General features: G+C 35.4%; 1 protein-coding gene across 4 annotated transcripts in view; it reads right to left on the reverse strand.

Annotated features, from left to right (window-relative positions):
* Window positions 1-198: 198 nt before the first annotated feature.
* Window positions 199-18,339, reverse strand: part of VGLL3 (vestigial like family member 3) — a 52,155-nt gene continuing 34,014 nt past the window's right edge. For all 4 annotated transcript variants that reach the window (XM_008267102.4, XM_008267101.4, XM_002716634.5 and 1 more), the window contains exon 4: window positions 199-6,185. In XM_008267102.4, the coding sequence (XP_008265324.1) occupies window positions 6,142-6,185 (44 nt within the window). In that variant the 3' untranslated portion in view covers window positions 199-6,141. The remainder of the gene's footprint in view (window positions 6,186-18,339) is intronic.

The raw sequence follows: 18,339 nt of genomic DNA on the forward strand, positions 1-18,339 counted from the left end.
TCTACAATTAACTCCTCATTGTAACATACAATTTCTTGACTATAGAAATTAACCTCATAATTGGGACAACCTAAAATGTAATTTCCAAAGAATTTTATAAGTTGCTTAATTGACTATAAAGGAAATGAAAAGAGCTTTAGTTAATTCTCAAGAAATACAGACCAAAGCAAAATGCTACATTAAAATATAAACATTAAATTCACATTAAATTATTTATTGAACAAATTGAACATAATGACATCTGTTTTAATTACAAAATTTTCATCATCTTATATCACTGAGACATAGTCATAAAACCTGCAATTGAACAATGAAGAGAAATAAGAAAATGTCTCTTCTTCAACCTCACAATAAGCAAAAAATATGATTTTATAATTATCTTATATAGTCCAAAGTTTTATGAATGATATATTTTGTAAATTAGGATGACAGCATAACTAAGAATAGTTAATTTCTCTAACAAATCTGGAATTTCATTGTATATAAAAGCTGTATGGTAATATTATAATTAATAATTTTAAGTTTACCTAATCAAGTGACAAATACATAAACTTCACTATACTGTGTATTTTTCATCATGAAAGCATTTTACCTTAGATTTATGTGATAGAAACAAATTGAACCCACATTTTCCTTTTAAAATTATACAAAGAATTCACATGAAAACCTTTCCTTGTATTATATATCTTGAAAAATGTATGGAATAATATTTTTAATCAGATATAATATCCAAGATTTACATAGTCTAAGAAATTAAATCAAGTGTGTAAATAACCGTTATTAACTTTTGTTCTAGCCACAGTATAGAAAAAATGTACATCTCCATTAGCATAAAGAAACATCATAAGAAAAGTTCACATCTTATACCAAAAAAAAAAAAAAAGGATCTAAACAATCTCATATTCTAACATAATTGTTCTTGGTCAAATATAATTGTCCAGAAATTGTTAAAAAGGAAATTGATATCTTGCCATTTTGTAGAATGTGTGCTTGTTTGTTATATACTACAATTGGTAAATTACACTTAAATCTATTAGAATTTCTTAAAACTTAAATAGGAGATTCAGATAAATGTTGGATCAAACTAGCTACAACTTCAAGAGGATACTTGTTTGATCAATAACTTGAAACTACAGAATATTTTTCAAATGAGACACGGCAATGAACAATAAAAGGAATAAAAAATTAAGATATTTTAACAAGAATGACTATAGGTTAGACAAGAATATGGGGTGCAATTCCCAGAGAACATTAAAGTGTTCTTAAAAGCTACTGAAAAATTCGAAAGTCTTTTCTGTGATCAATCTCCATGACCAAGACATCAACGTTATTAACATTTTGAAACTGTTGAAACTGACGTTTCTTTGCCAGCTACACTCCTGCCCCAAATGCCAGAGGCACACACTTTTAAATAGTTTATGTATTCATCTTCTACATACATTGTTGAACTAAAATTCTAGCCTATATTTTCCAAAGCCATCTTAATCGTAGATTTAATGCTTTAGTAGTAGATTTAAAGAGCTCTTTGGCCTTTAAATGTTATAAAAAAAATCTGTAATTTCCCTCTCAAACAAGCCTTACTTTGTCTGAAAGATGTATATTTGATCCTGCAGAAGAGAAAAGAAAGAACTGAGAGATTAGGGTCCCGTACATTAACCTTGGCAGGCTGGTTTCACTCTTGGTCCTCCACAGTTTCTGCTGTCCTTCTGTCAGCTGCAAAGGTGATCAGTCACAGGAATTCTTAGGGCCGTCAATACCCCTTTGTAACGGCAATGGTTCGAGTGAACTCTTTCCATCTTCAATAACTGACACAGTGTCAACATCTGCTTCTAATAAAGTTGTTTCTTTTTTCTCAAGTAGAGTAAATTTGCTGACTGAGATCTTAAAGGCTTGTGTTTTTCCCCCTTTTTCATGTAGATTTTTTCCACCATATTTTGCACATTTCCTCCAAGACAAGTAAAGAAAAAAAATGGATAACTCAAAAGAAATGTCTTACTTCAGGTGCCAAGGAAACCCAAAAGATAACTGAACAATATAAACTCTGGTGAATTAATGACACTATCCCATTAATTTTGGAGACACAATACATGGGGGAATGAATAAAAAATTGAGATATGTGAGGAAAATCAGGGTGGGACATACACTAAGAACTTATTTTTCCTTTGTAAATGATAAAGTAAGAAGTCAAAGCTAGTTAAGAAATAAATATACATTATCTCCCACATCCAGTAAGGAGAAAATCTTCTCTTTGCAATAATTTCCTACAGAAAAGTAATCATATAGTGACTTGGTTGCTGAAGAAATGCATATTATAAGCAAAGAGAAGAGAAGTTGGAGGTCAGCTTAATGATCTGCTTACTCAATTGATAGACATTTATAGTAAACATCTATAGTGAGTCAAATGGTCAACAGTTTCAACAGCCTGCCTGTTTGATATCACTATCTCACTTTACTCATGACATAAACAAATGAAGACCCCAAAACCACACATCAAATTGTGGCTAAAGCAGAATTCAGAGAATGGCCTCAAATCAAAGCTCTTATCCATTAATTCATTCTGCTTCTCCACTCATTTCCCTGTCATAACTCTGGCATGTCTACTTTCCTTTGCCATCACTTAATGCCATAACCCTTACTAGCTTAATTCAGCAAATACTATTCAAAGGACTGTCAGTAAGGAATAGAACAGAATTTCCTATCAGTTTCCAATCATCACTTTAAATTGCAAACACAACATTAAACCAGGTAGTGAACTCAAAAGTTAGATACAGTCACATAAGGCCATCTTCAAAGCTTAACAGGAAATTAAATTGAAGATAAACTTATTTTGGTGCAAAATAGTTTTGAAATCTTTGCATAGCTTTTCATAACATGAACATTCTATGAGATTTTTGAGACCCCACATATGCATTTTCAAAATTTTTGCACCAAAATAAACTTACTTTTAATTATTTTCCATGAACTTCTTGGGGTACACTTATATTCTGTAGTCTTAAACAGGAGTGGACAAATGTTACTTGTATAATGAACAACAAGTTGTTTAGGGACATCTTTTATGCTAATGCCTAGAATTTTTTAACTTTTATAAAGTTAAAGAAAGTGACTCTGATTATTTAGAATCTATAGTTTGTCATTTTGAAAACTTTTGAGTAATATTAAACATTTTGTTTAATGGTATGAATAATCTTAAGAGAAAGAGATAAGTTAGAAGGAAAAGTTAAGAGAGGACAATCTTCTTAAGAAGACACATTGATTTCTCAAAAGCTCTTTTCAAATCAACACTGTGGAATCAAATAACCTATTAGGATCCTAACTTGTCAACATATGCTGCTCTTTAGTTCTTGAAGAAACAATTAAATTTAAAACTTAAGAAATTATATTCTAGTGTCTTGTTCACAGAAGACAATCTGATTTGTAAAATGGTCAAAGTCTGAGTGACTCTAAATGAAAATGGGGAGGTAGATGATAGCTCTCCATAAAGCAGTTGTGACAACTTTAATTCTAACACCATCATTTTGATATGAGAAAAATCAGACCCAGGGGTGATAATATTTTCAACTTAATTTCAGAATAATGTGCTAAATTACAACCCATTCTCCTTTATGACTTCTGATGACAATGGTAATATGGCCATAGCAAGCAGGTGCCAGGCAATTGTAAAGGTAAGCACTCATTCTATATTTAGAGGTTCCTTAACTGTATTGGGCAAACCACACCTGGGCCTGTTCTCAATGGAAGAGATCACCTGCATATCCTTCCTGAGTACAGCAGAATTCAGGTTCCCAACTTTTCTCAGGCTCTGATAGTCAAGAAATGTTTTATACAATAGTCATTCAGAGAGATACAGAACAAAGTCTAAATTCTGGTTAAAGCCATATAATTGTTCTCTATAATTCAATTCAATTTGATGGGGAATAAGGAAAGGAGCAAGGACTCAATATTTTCCTTCTCAATTGTGAAAATCCAATTGAAAGATCTGAAAGAGTTCGAGTAAAACACTGTTGTAAGAGAAATAGCAAAGGAAGTTAATAGGTTCCCAAGGCAAAAGAGGCAGATAAATAATCCTCAGTGAGTCATCCCATGGGAACATATGAATACTTGTCTTTGAAAACTCAGGAGAATACAAGACAACATGAGTTTTATAGGCTCATTCAACTCTGTGCTTAACACATTTGAGCAAATTACAACCGAAAAAACGATACCAGATCAAAACACAGAGCAAAATGCACATAATTTAATCTGATCACTTCTTAGAACTTTAAATTCCTTTCACTAGTGAGAAAAATATACCTTAAATTTGGATCTCATGTTGGTAAAAATGTGCATATTGTGTTAAACAGTTTAGGTAAAAAACAAGCAAAGTATGGAGCGATGAGAATCTGTTTAAATTTAAAATGCACAGGATGCACCAGGAAAACTAAGACACTTAATACATTAAATGTAACAAAGGAAATATGGGAAATATTTTAAAATTCTTTATGAGAACTCTGCCTACATAAACATATTGTGTTATTCGTGTCTAAAACATCCACACACACAAAATGTGTATAATTAAGGATGGAAATTGGCATTTCATTAAATATTCTTTTTCATGTGAGTGGTGAAAAGTGGGAGAAACTTGAGAAAATTTCTTCATCAAACTGTAATTTCTATATTACACTAACTTTTGTATATGACCTTCTCTGAAAGCAATTGAAAAAAGAAATGGACTTTGCCAGTAAAGTCCTTGAATTATTAATCAGTGCTACTTTCCAAGTCTTTACTGAAAAAGTCTTAATATAATTCTCACTTCATTTTTTAGAAACTGAAGGTCATATCAAGTTGAATTCCCAACTTATCAATTTTAGTGCAATATCAGTAATTGTGACATAAATTTAAATATCAATATAAATTTTACTTTGCCCTAATTTTTTTTCTTAAAACAAAAGCAAGTCAAGCAAAGACAGACTTAAACCACAAAAAAGAAGAGTTGCAAAATCCTGTGTTTAAAATTATTACAGATAGAATATATTAGTGTTCAGTTGATAAGGATGGGTGACATTAGCAGAAATAGCTAAAGCTTTTTGATGTGTCTAGTACATTCCCAGATACTACTTATTCAAAAGCTTCCCAGGGAGAAAAGATGGAATTAAAATAAGACTTTTTAAATTGCCATGAGTGAATAGGCAGAAACAAGAAAAATAAGACACTGGTACTCACAGGCGCCATTGGTAAATGCATCCCCACCCCCAACAAGTGGTTGTATATAAACTCTGGTTCCATTTATCAAGGTTGGATGGAGTAGAAAAAGAATTATGATGCTCTAAGTAAAGTCTCCTTCGGATTTGAAGGTTTACCAAACTTCTTTCCTAAACAGCTTTCCAGAACTCTTTGATAGAAACCATAGTAATGAAATAGCCAGTCTTTAATGTGGTCGTTTAGAAAAACTTCTTTTTAAAGCTATATATACAACTCTAGCATGGAATTGTTTTCACTGAGATTCATTATAAAACAATACTGCACTGGTTTGATGATAGTTTAGCTACTTTTGTAGGAAGGAGAAAATATCAAACACTTGAGGTAACCTAGAAAGCACAGACAGAGCATATCACAGCCTCTTAAAGGCAAGCATCTTAAACATTTGCCAGTGCTTCTCTGAGAGCAAGTTCTTTAAACAGAACTCAACAATTTTTACAATATTAAAAAAAAATATGTCCCTCAAAAATACCCCATCAAGGCTAAACCAAACTTTCTGTATATCTACAAAAATAGATGCACATAGAGCTACAAAATTGTGTTCCTGAAAGAATGACCATTTTCATTTGTGGTTCATCTTTTCCTGACAAGGTGATTGATTCATAAAGATAAAAAAAATCGAAATAAAACAAAAATTAATTGATGTATTGATGAAAGCAAGAAAACATAAAAAGAAAGAGTTACTCAGTTGGGAAAGGCTCAGATGAGGGGGAAACAAGAATGATTTTCCTCATTGTCTAGGACCCACTCTGCTCTCTGAAAAGTCTCAAAACCAAAGTCAACTGCCTGACACATCCTCTTCTCTTTTCACGTCTCTCTTGTCCTCTGCAGAATGAAGGATCCTGACAGCATCTTCTTCCAGTGGGCCCTTGAATTCATGCTGCAACGTGACTTACTAACACTGTTTTAGTACCACGGTGATTCCTTGCTCTTGTCTTGATGCTGCAGACCTAGAAAAAATGACAATGGTAAAAATGAAGGGTATTAATAAAACTAGCACTCAACAATAGGTATAATCTGAATTGTACTGGCTATAGAAACCAAATAGAGAATTAAGATACTAGGAAAGTATGACTTAGGGATAATCTGGTATCTCATCAACTTCCATGCCTATCAGTATTCATAACATTCCATTTATACAGCACAAATTCTTTTTTACAGTTCTTATTTCCTTGGAGTGTAACTCAATAATAAATATACTAAATGAAATATTTTGTTATTTCAAAAGAAACTTATATTAGAAGCAAGAAATGGACATAGCCAATCTTGTAGGTTTTACTTCAATTAATGCTTTTGGAAATCATAGAGATGATACTTTTGGACTAATATGATGAACATATTTTGTTGTTTTGAATTGTTATAAATTATGGTGAATAATTAAAAATGGTTAAAATAAATATAGTGTTATGTATTTTATTGATTCATAACTAATAGCATTGTATTAAATCTCCATTCTATTTATCAATATACATATTTGAATAACCTGTTCCTCCAGAAAGTAGTTTAAGTGACATATGCAAATTCATACTACATAGAAAGAAAGCAAAATTTAGACATAACTTTAAAAAAAAGGGAAGATAATTCAATATGTTAATTCCAACTCACAACTACAGTTGGGAAGAAGTTTATAAAAGAGAAGCCATAAAAAATAGACTCTGATCTAATACAGTTCATTGGCTAATTTCTGATATGGGCAATTAACATAGAACCTTCAATTTCTACCCAGTTGAAGTTAATTTCACTGTTTTTTCTTTTCATTTTTACTGGCAAATGAAATTTTATACCTTTAATATGTGGAATGAGATCCGTTGGTGTGTGTACATATTGTGAAATGATAAATACTACCATTTTAGTTAACACATCCATCACTTTTTTATACCCAAGGCATAATTGTTTGAAAGCGTGAAGTCTGAGACAGATAACTGCTCTTAAGTTGTTTCCAATCAGATACCAAAGCATTCAGTGAAGACCTCTAGTTTTCTGTTTTTGTTTTAGAATTTGCTTGAAAGGCAGAGTCAGAGAGAGGTGGGGGGTGGGGAGGGAATTTTCCATCTGCTGGCTCACTCTCCAAATGGCCACAAAGGCCAGAGCTGGCCCAGGTGAAAGCCAGGAGCTTCATCCAAGTCTCTCACATGGGTGGCAGGGACACAAACACTGGGGCTATCTTCCTCTGCTTTTGCAAGCATATTAGCAGGAGCCAGATCAGAAGTGGAGCATCCAGGACTCGAACTGGTACATGCCAGTGTTGCAGGCAGTGGCTTAACCTTCTTTACCACAATGCTGGGCCCCCTGAAGACTTTTTACAAATGAGTTGAAATGAGACATGACTGCTGTTGTATAGCTGCAAGGATCTCAGGCTCTCTTTTTGATCTAAAACTGCTATAAGTCTGAACTTAAAGCTCTGAATAAATGATTTTAAATTTTATTGTTACTAAAGCAACACTTCTTGTCCCTCAATTTGCAGAGAATTTTATAAAATAATGGATGTAATAACAAAAATAGAAAAAAGTATTTCTTGAATGGATACGTAATGACAACCCACAAAGCAGAATATTTAAGAGAGGAAGAAAAGAAACACAAGGAGATCACAAAACACACAATTTCATATAGCTTTTGTGTATTGCTCCCCTCTTTACATTTTTCTCAATTGTGCTGGTATTATACTTAATAAGTATTGATTCTATCAATATTTTTCCTTTCACATTTCAAAAGAAGAAACAATGGAAGAAGATGGGGGAAGGAGGAAGGGAGAAGAAATAAAAGGATCTGGGGTATATCAAGTCACTTTGAGTTTGCTTTACTCATTTTCAAATGATTTTGTGGTTAGAATAATTTGCAACCTGACAGTCTCTGCTCTGTGACTCTTATAATCCAAACCACCTTTACTGACAATCTGCTGACTACATAAATATTTTTTTCATTATTAAAATGTCTCATCTTTTCTATGACTCAGTATTTCCACACTTGAGGACTGCATCAATCTATAGAATGTCAGCACTGAAAGTCATGAATATTGTTATAGTCATCAAGTGGTTTGAGTGTCTTTTTTCTCCCTTTGAAATAAAGGCAATCCCTAGTTCACTCTGCAAAGACTTAGGACTCCTTCAGAGTCACATTAGTCTTTTTCTGTGAACAAGTATCACATTACTTAACATAGTCCCAAACTCTCCAGCCGGAGTAACGGGGGTCACCCTCTCTATAAATTTGCATCTTAGTTTAGTTCCATGTTCCTGCATTTCTGCATTGCAAACCTTAAATAAATCAATTCATCTATGGTCTGAAATGTATTAAATATCTAATGGATCCTTGTGCTATAGTTTCTTCTTGGTGATGTGACATAAATCAAATCTTTGCTTTATCAGAGCTTCATATCCATGCATTTCACAATAGGAATAAATGAAGCACAAAAAATGAGCAACCACAAATGAAAAATCCCATCAAGAAGCTGTAAGAGAAAAGCATGACTATACTTTATCTGGTTAAGACAATTGGTATGAGTGGATCAGAATACTTGAGTCAGCAAGTACATTCTGTTTTCCCCAGCCAGAGTTGAGGGAGGCAGAATTGTTCATTGGTGATCCTTATGTAGTCCACTTATGTTTGTAATTTCTCAAATTTTTCTTACTGCAACTGAATCCACTCTGTAACCAGTCTCGCTCCTTTTAGGTTTCATGGTTGTTGTTTTTGCCTTCTTACTTCCCCAACTTGAAGTCTAGCTCACAGCGTATCCTGAGACTTCCCTACTCACCATCTGAAATCACCCATGTTTACTTTCTTTATATTGGTATTTCAGTTTTGGTTTTATTGTTTAGTCTGTGAGATGTTCAGTAGAAAGGAACATAAACATCAAAACCAAAATGATGTTGTTAAGGCCTGAATATGCTAGGTATTGTGCTAAGTATTTTACACAAAATATCTTGTTGATCGTTCCCAATCATGCTACAATAATATCCCTTTTGCAAAGAAGAAAACAGAAGGAGAATTTATGCAACAGCTAAGTGATGGAGCTAGGATTTTAAAGTAAGCATGCTGCTCAGAGTCAGAAGTCTTTCCCACAACATATACTCTCACCTTACATAGGCTCTATAGACTACTGGCTGTGGCACTGGCTGGACTTTCCCAGTGCCCTCCATCAAAATCATATAAAACCAACTCAAAGAAGCATTAATAGACTCCGTTTTTATATCCCTTTATTTGCACTATTTAGAAACACCCTGAATTACACAGAACTGACATAAAGATTTAGAAAATAAACTATGATATTTTTAAAGAAACTATATTGCTGCAATGTTTAATGTAACATGTAATAAATGGCTACACAATGGTTTGGTATACTTCAGATAAAGAACACTTCTGTGGTGGAATGAGAAGGCCGTGCCAAGATGGCCACTGGCAAGTGAGTGGCAGTTACTCAAGAATGGCTTCAGAACCCACATGGCAAAGGAGCCTGCCTGGCAACAGGCAATGATTGGTTAGGGCATAAATCGCCCCTTGACCGGATTGTCTGCCTCAGCTATATAAGCTGCTGTACCAATTGAAATAAGTGAGTCTGCAAGCTGCTCGCCTCTAGCCTGCTTTCATCCTACTCCCTGTGTCTGTGTGGTGACTCCACGCTTCTTATCCCCACCATGCTTCTCCTCCCAGAACAAATCCACAGCAACACACTTCCAAAGAAAAATATGATGTAATAGAATATCAACTATATCTCTATAAATATATTTAGGGTAACCATAATACTCCCCTCTAGACTTCCCAGTATGACCATTTAAAATATACAGTGACAGGACTGGTGTTGTGGTGTAGTAGGCCTGTGGCTCTGGCCTGAAAGGAAATGAAAGCCCATTGACCCATTTTCTCTTTTCAGTTCCAACATCTCTGCCACCAGATGACCAAGAGAAAAGAGAAAAAAGAAATCCAGACCCAAGAACAGAGCAAAGGAATTATGGATATAGAAAAAGAAACTTGGTGGGATTGAGAGATGGGGAGGTGGGAGAACTTCGGTCTAGCTATTAAAACATAAGTTGGAATACCTGCATCCTGCATCCTGTATGTGATGCTGACATTTGAGACCTGGCTGCAGTTTTGAGTACACCATCCTACCAATGCACACTCTGAGAGGTAGCAGGTTATGGCTCAAGTACCACCTTCATTTGAGATACTTATCATTCATTTGAGGAACCCAGATTGAATTCTGGCTCCTGGCTTCTGCCTGGCCCAGCAGTAGCTGTTGTAGATACTTGGAGAGGGAGCCAGTAGATAGGAGCTTCTCTGTCCCTCTCTCAAACATACATACATACATACATACATACATACCTATTTTAAAAAGTGAGGCAAATATTCACCACAGTAGTTAAGACACTGCTTGGAAGGTCTACATCTTGTATTGGAGTGCCTGAGTTCAAGTCCCAGCTCTGCCTCAGATCAAGTTTATTGCTATTGTACACCCTGAGAGGCAGCAGGTAAAGGACCAAGTACTTGGGTGACTTCCACCAATTTGAGAAATTGTATTGAGTTCCAGTTCCTGACTTCATCCCAGGCTAACCCTGACATTTGGGGAATAAACCCTTACGTGGAAGTTGTGTCTGCCTATATGCCTTTACAATAAATAAAAATTTTAAGATGAAAAGAAACTCAAGACCCCATGAATATGTATAATTTTTGTCAATTAAAAAAGAAAAATTAGAGGCAAGAAAGAAGGATCAGCATACGATTTTCCTTTAACATTTGAAGAATTATATAATCAGCACATTCAGGATGCTACAGCATGAAAACAATTTGTGTGGCTAATAAATAATAATAATGCATTTATAATAGTTCTGTAGGCTGGAAAATCTATGATCTAGGTGCCAGCAGACTCCGAGTCTGATGAGGCCTGCCTTCTGGTTCATAGAGATACTATCTTCTTGTATGCTCCCATGGTAGAAGGGGCTAGGATTTTCTTAGGTCTCTTTTTTTATTTAAAAATTTTATTTATATAAATAGAATTAATTTCATGTATCTCATACATATAATTTTAAGTATACAATAACATTTTCCACCCCCCCACTCTCATCCTTTCTCCTGATTCCTTTCTTATTTTTATTTTTTGTGATAATATACTCTTTTTTGAGAACAAGTTTTACAATTAATTGAAGAAGCATCTAAGAAAATAAGAAATGGAGCTGGGCACTTAGGCATATCTAAAACTTATGAGACGTAAGAATACCCTCCACTTAATATAGTAAAATGAAATAAATCTTTGAGAACAAGTTTTACTACTAAACTCTCATAATACAACTCTTTGAGGACAGAGGTCCTGCTTGGGAAGTTAGTGCACAGTGACTCCTGTTGTTAATTTAACAATTAACACTCTTATCTATGGCATCAGTGATCACCCAAGGCTCTTGACATGAGCTGCCTAGGCTATTGGATGCCTTTTGAATCCACAAATTCCTTCAATATTTCAACAAGGCCACAAGCAAAGTAGTTGTTCTCTCCTCCCAACAGAGAAAAGACATCCTTCTTTGATGATCACTTCTTTCCACTGGGGTGTCACCCACAGGGGTTCTTCATGTAGAACAGCTTTTGCCACATTGTCTTGGCTTTCCATGCCTAAAATGTTCTTGTGGGCTTTTCAGGCATACCAGTATGCCTAAAGGGCTGATTCTAAGGTCAGAGTGCTAATTTAAGCGATTTTTTTTGTCTTTCTATGAATCTGCTGCATGGGCTGCTTCCTAAGTTGGGGTGTTCATGCCTTTTTAATTCTATCTATTATTATTACCAAACACTTAATCCTATTTGTATGATCACATTAATACCTAATCCCATCCATATGATCACTTCAACACTTAAAATGCTTTTTTTTTTACCACCTCGCTTATGGGGATTTGGCATCCCTTGGCAAATTTTTAAACTACACCCTTAGAACTAAGTCCATAGGAATGCATGCAGAACTATATAGCTTAATAGTTACGAGCTTTATACATCACATAATTACAACTTTAGGAAAATGGTGATTCTTCCCACTATGCCCGCCCTCCCACCCACACTCCCACTCCCTTCTTCCTCCCTCTCTTATTCCCACTCTTATTTTTTTTTACTAATATCTATTTTCAATTAACTTTATACAAATTTGATTAACTCTGTTAAGTAAAGAGTTCAACAAATAGTATGAAGAAAAAAACCTGTTCCTCTGCCGGCGCCGTGGCTCACTAGGCTAATCCTCCGCCTTGCGGGCACCGGGTTCTAGTCCCGGTCGGGGCGCCGGATTCTGTCCCGGTTGCCCCTCTTCCAGGCCAGCCCTCTGCTGTGGCCCGGGAGTGCAGTGGAGGATGGCCCAGGTGCTTGGGCCCTGCACCCCATGGGAGACCAGGAAAAGCACCTGGCTCCTGGCTCCTGCCATCGGATCAGCGCGGTGCGCCGGCCGCAGCGCGCCGGCCGCGGCGGCCATTGGAGGGTGAACCAACGGCAAAGGAAGACCTTTCTCTCTGTCTCTCTCTCTCTCTCACTGTCCACTCTGCCTGTCAAAAAAAAAAAAAAAAAAAAAAAAACCTGTTCCTCAACAGTCAGGATAAGGACTGTTCTAAGTCGTTGTTTCTCGAAGTACCAATTTCACTCTACAGATTTTGTTTTAGGTGCTCTGTCAGTTATCACAGGTCAGGGAGAACATACGGTATTTGTCCCTTTGGGACTGGCTTATTTCATGTAGATCCCATTCCTTAGGACTCTGCCCCCATGACCTAATCATGTTCCAGAACCACTTTCTAATACCAGAATTGGTAACATCAGTATTCTAACATGTGGATTTTGAAGGACATCAAACTTTCATATAACAGAACTAATTTTATAGGTATCATGACTGGGATATTTTTCCAGTCAAAGGAAAATGAATTCATAGCTGATATTTTGGGAAGCAGCAGCTCCATAGATTCACCTGTTGCAAAAGGCTGTGGGAATAAGGAAACAGAGTAACAACACAGGGTGTTAAACATAAAAGACCTGAAGACTTCCCTCTCTCTAGCATCCCTAAACTTCTGGATGTATTGTGAAAAAAAATTCTCAAAATTGTCATCCTCTCCTCTTGCAGGAAATGGTACAAAAGTCAGCTCCGAGAGAATTCTGATAAGCCTGCCATTTTTCCCATAGTTGGGATATGGGCTCCCAGGGTAGAAGGATTGGCATTGGCTACTTCAGATGAGAACCTTGGAAGGATCACCAACACCAGGAAGCTGAAATCAGCCAAGTTTAAAAGGCCTTTATTGAGGGTACACTGAATAGAATGTATAGAGAAACGGAATGGGAGAAGGGTGAATATTTGCAAATAAAGGCCAGCAAAAGAATGAAATAACAAGGTGAAGAAGTAGATGGCAACTTACTGATCAATTGTTTTGTGATGTGAATAACTCTCTAAGAATGATTATTTTTGTGATGTAATAACTCTGTAAGAACAAAAAGGCAACCTCCGAAAGAGGATGAGGGAAGAATCTGAGAATTTTCAACTCTGGCATTTTATTTTAGACTGAGAGCAATGGAGTTAGGTCATTGGGTTGGACCAAAAATAACCACAATTTATGATGTTAAATTTTCTGCCATTATGTAAAATAATAATAATGTAGATCTCTGAAAAACTAACAATTCTGCATCTTACTAGGAACACATGTCCAAGGAGGAAGCATAGTCCTTTGACAACACCTGACCACAGCTTTTTCTGTTAACTTGAATATGCTTCCAATTAATTTTACTGCTGGTCACCATACAATGAAAACATGCTGATAATAAAAAAGAAATAGGAACATGAAACTTGGATGTGTGTGAAGAATATTTATGATCTAATAAGAAAACACACAAACAAATACAAACTCTTTACTTCATAGCTATCAAGAGTCTAGAAGCTTTTTTCGCTCTAAGACTATGTAGCTTATTCTGATATTTAAAAAAAATTGTACTTTATTCATGCTTTAATAAAGATAAGTCATACTCATATGATAAGCTTAAAAACATAAACCACCCTGTAAATGTATCCAACCTTCATCAACAACTTGACTGCTAATAATGCTATACTGACAAATGATCACAAACCAAGAGATGCAACATGCTATTTTATATTACTTTATGAAGTTATCATTAATGATTATACAACTGCATTTGTTTGGTTGAGCCCTGAACGATCAGTTTGAATACTAGTTAAGAATGTGTAAATAACATTTCTATGTGCATGTAGCATCATAATATTAATTAATGGGCAAACAAATAAGAATGAGAGATATCCAATTTGGGAACTTTGATTTCATTTGGGTGAACACTGAGATAGGTCATACATAACCACCTCAGAACCACCTTCTTTCACTGTTTTAAAAACAGTGTTTTTGAGTTTAAAAGCATCATAGAATTCTTGTTTACAAATCAAGTTAATTAGTAAAATAAAACTTCTATATAATATCATCTAGCATCAGAAAAATTGTTGAGTACATAAGCACTCAGGATTTACACTCACCACTGTTAATAATGTGCTCAAATTATTTCATCACCATTATATCTTAGAAAACACCAATATATTAATAAATACATTATCCCTCTTAGTAGTTTTTTTTATCTGTTCTACTTAATATGACTGGTTTAGATCTGTAATTGATGCACAGTTATTCTTAAGTGTTGAAAATTAACTGAAATGTGATCCCTGTTGAACATGGTGGTGGGAATGGGAGAGGGAAGAGATGTATAATTTGGGACATGCTCGGGCTGACTTGCCCCAAGTGGTGGAGTTGGAAGCATACCAGGGGATTCCAATTCAATCCCATCGAGGTGGCATGTACCAATGCCATCTCACTGTTCCAGGTGATCAGTTTCAGTTCACAGTTGGTCATGGTGAAGGGACTGGGAGTCAAAGGGAGCACATAGACAAGTCTAGTACCTGCTAACGCTAACTGATGGAGTAAATAAAGGGGAGAGTGATCCAACATGGGAAGTGAGAATCTCAGCAGACTCATAGAATGGCAGATGTCCTAAATAGCACTCTGGCCTCAGAATCAGCCCTAAAGGCATTCGGAGGTGGCTGAAAAGCCCATGAGAGTATTTCAGGCATGGAAAGCCAAGACACTCTGGCAAAAGATCTCTGCGAGTGAGATCCCAGTGGAAAGAACAGGCCATCAAAGAAGGAGGTACCTTTCTCTGAAGGGAAGAGAGAACCTCCACTTTGACTATGAGCTTGTCTAAACAAGATAAGAATCGGAGAACTCAGAGGGCTTCCATAGCCTTGGAAACTCATGACTGGAGCATAGGGAGATTACTGATGCCATAGACAGGAGTGTCAATTGGTAAAGTCAACAACAGGAGTCACTGTGCACTTACTCCTCATGTAGGATCTCTATCCTTAATGTGCTGTACATTGAGATTTAATGCTATAACGAGTACTCAAACAATATATTTCACTTTGTGTTTCTATGGGGGTGCAAACTGTTGAAATCCTTACTTAATGCATACTAAACTGATCCTCTGTAAAAAAAAAAAAAAAAAAAAAAAAAAAAAAAAAAGAAATTATCAATTCCCAACTTGACTCTCACTGGGATTAAACATGACAATAGGTCTGCTCTGATTTCATCATCATTTAAAAAAATCATCTATTATTTTTCACTTTATGTTTCTGTGTGGGAGCAAACTGTTGAAATCCATACTTAATGTATACTAAGCTGATCTTCTGTATATTAAGATAATCGAAAATGAATCTTGATGTGAATGGAAGGGGAGAGGGAGTGGGAAAGGGGAGGGTTGTGGGTGGGAGGGACGGTATGGGGGGAAAGCCATTGTAATCCATAAGTCGTACTTTGGAAATTTATATGCATTAAATAAAAGTTTAAAAAAAAAAAAAAAGAAAAAGAAAACACCAATATATTTATGTCCATATATATAGCTCAATCCTATCTTTTGGAGGGTTGTATAATATTTATCTAGTGTATGCCATTACCTACTTCTCTATAATTGTACATTATTTGAATATACACATAAGCACACAGATATGTACATATACACTTTTTACTTGTGTTATTAGTTTTAGTGGAGGATAAATTAAGGAAAATATATTTGTGTATTGCTGAATGTAAGCATATGGATACTTACATTTAATATTTAAGTGTGGTGGCTAACTGTCCTTAAGAACTTTTCATCAAAATTCCTAATTATTATTCTATTTATGATTATTACTTGTTTTAATTTGCATTTCTTTCATTATTAGTGAAACTGAACACTGCATGGTTATGATCTTTCTTCCTGTGTGTTTTTAATTTTCTCTATTTATTTCAAAGTGCTTTTTGCAGAGTAGGTATATCAGAATTTTTCTCAATCATTAAAAATATTTGGCCTGTTAGATGAATTACCTTCATATTTGATAGGTAAATGTTGGAATAAAATTCTTTTTATAGTCATCAGAAATAAAATGTATTCTTCTTGAATTAGACCAAAGATGAAGTGTATTTATTATGACACTTGTAATTATATTACTTTCTTACAATAACAACTCACAGTGAAATTATGATAAAAGATGACTGGTAATAGCAACATAATAATCTACTGAGAGAGGGAGATTTTTCTGTGTACAGAGGTGTTTCTTAGGAAACATTAGAATTCACTTAACATCTCAACAAAGTAGTACTGTCAGAAACAAAATGAGAAAAACTGTCTGAACTTGTCAAAATGTCATTAAGCTCAGATTCAGAAGAGGGGTAGAAATGTAAAACTCGCTGAATCTGACATTAGTAGACCATAATTTATGACATTATTCTAAGAAGCACAGCACCTGCGCACCTGAGGCAACCATCACAGGTGACAAGCAGTTCCTCACCCAGGTGTTTCCCAGGCGCAGACAGTAGGCCACCGTCATGACTCTGCCCTCTGCAAACCTCCCTGCCTCTTAAACCACAGACTCTCCAGGGTTCATGATCTGCAGCCTCTGCTTCAGTCACATCCGCTTCCTCAGGCTTGGGCATGATAAAATGTCCAGGTGGAAAGTAAATCGGCAAGTACTTAAGTCATCAGGAGATGGACTTAAAAATCTGAACCAGTTATTTTAAAAGGAAACTTGTGGAAAAGTACAAAATGTAAATCAAAGGGCCACATAGTTTTTGATGAGAGTGACAATTTACGAGACACAAAATTTGACCATCAGCATGACTGATAACTTCTGCGGTGCTAAGAGCTGGGGTGCGGCACAATTTGAAATTTAGACACTGTTTACCAATTCAGTGGCCTCAATTTCAAAAGCAGATATAAAGGAACTTTGAAGGCAGAGAAAAAGAATAAAGGAAGAAGGAAGTGGGGAAGAGTGAAATGGAATACTGTCTGTAATTTCTTCTGCAGACTTTCTCCCAGAACTGAGAAGAGCAAGCCCAAAAAAATGTTTGGATCACTTATTGTAACTGAAACCACAAGTAATACTGCTCTCAAGGGATTCTAACTCTCCAGACATCTGTTGGATAACAAATACAGCCAAACATGCATCTTTAAAGAGGTTTCTAGGTTATGCAGTGACAGCTTTATGATTCAGAAAACAGATAATCCAAGCAGAGTGAGAGCTAACCTGAATCTATTGCTTACCCACAAACATAATTAGAGAAACAAACACCTATGTAGGAAGCATAATACCTGGAAAGAAGAATTCTTTAAAGACTTCCAAACTTTTAAAACTATTTCATGACTGCTGAAATACAAATCTACATTTTAATGCCTATTTATATGGTTTAACTGGTTTCTCTCCTTTCAAACAAAATATACAGAAAAATGTTCAATAAGAATGAGACACGTTGCCTCAGTATCAATCAGTGACTTTTCATCTCATTCCTACATGACATGAACGCAAGCTTGTTCTCTGACATTTTCCAGATGAGTCTGTTCAATCCAAGCAAGCATAAACAGGGCCTCAATGATTATGAAGATGCTAACTATCACCTGATATAGCTCAAGCAAAGAAGTCATGAAAATAAGTATTAGAACATATGCTTGTGGCAAAAAAAAAAAAAAAGAAATACAGTTAAGTCTCCACTATATCAGGCTGTAGCCAAAAGATAAATGGCATATTTTGCCTTTCATCAATCTTTTGAAAGTTTTTTTTTTTTCATCATCTTTTTGCCAAGGAAT

This window comes from Oryctolagus cuniculus, chromosome 4, assembly GCF_964237555.1.
Source record: "Oryctolagus cuniculus chromosome 4, mOryCun1.1, whole genome shotgun sequence".
Classification (NCBI taxonomy): Eukaryota; Metazoa; Chordata; class Mammalia; order Lagomorpha; family Leporidae; genus Oryctolagus; species Oryctolagus cuniculus.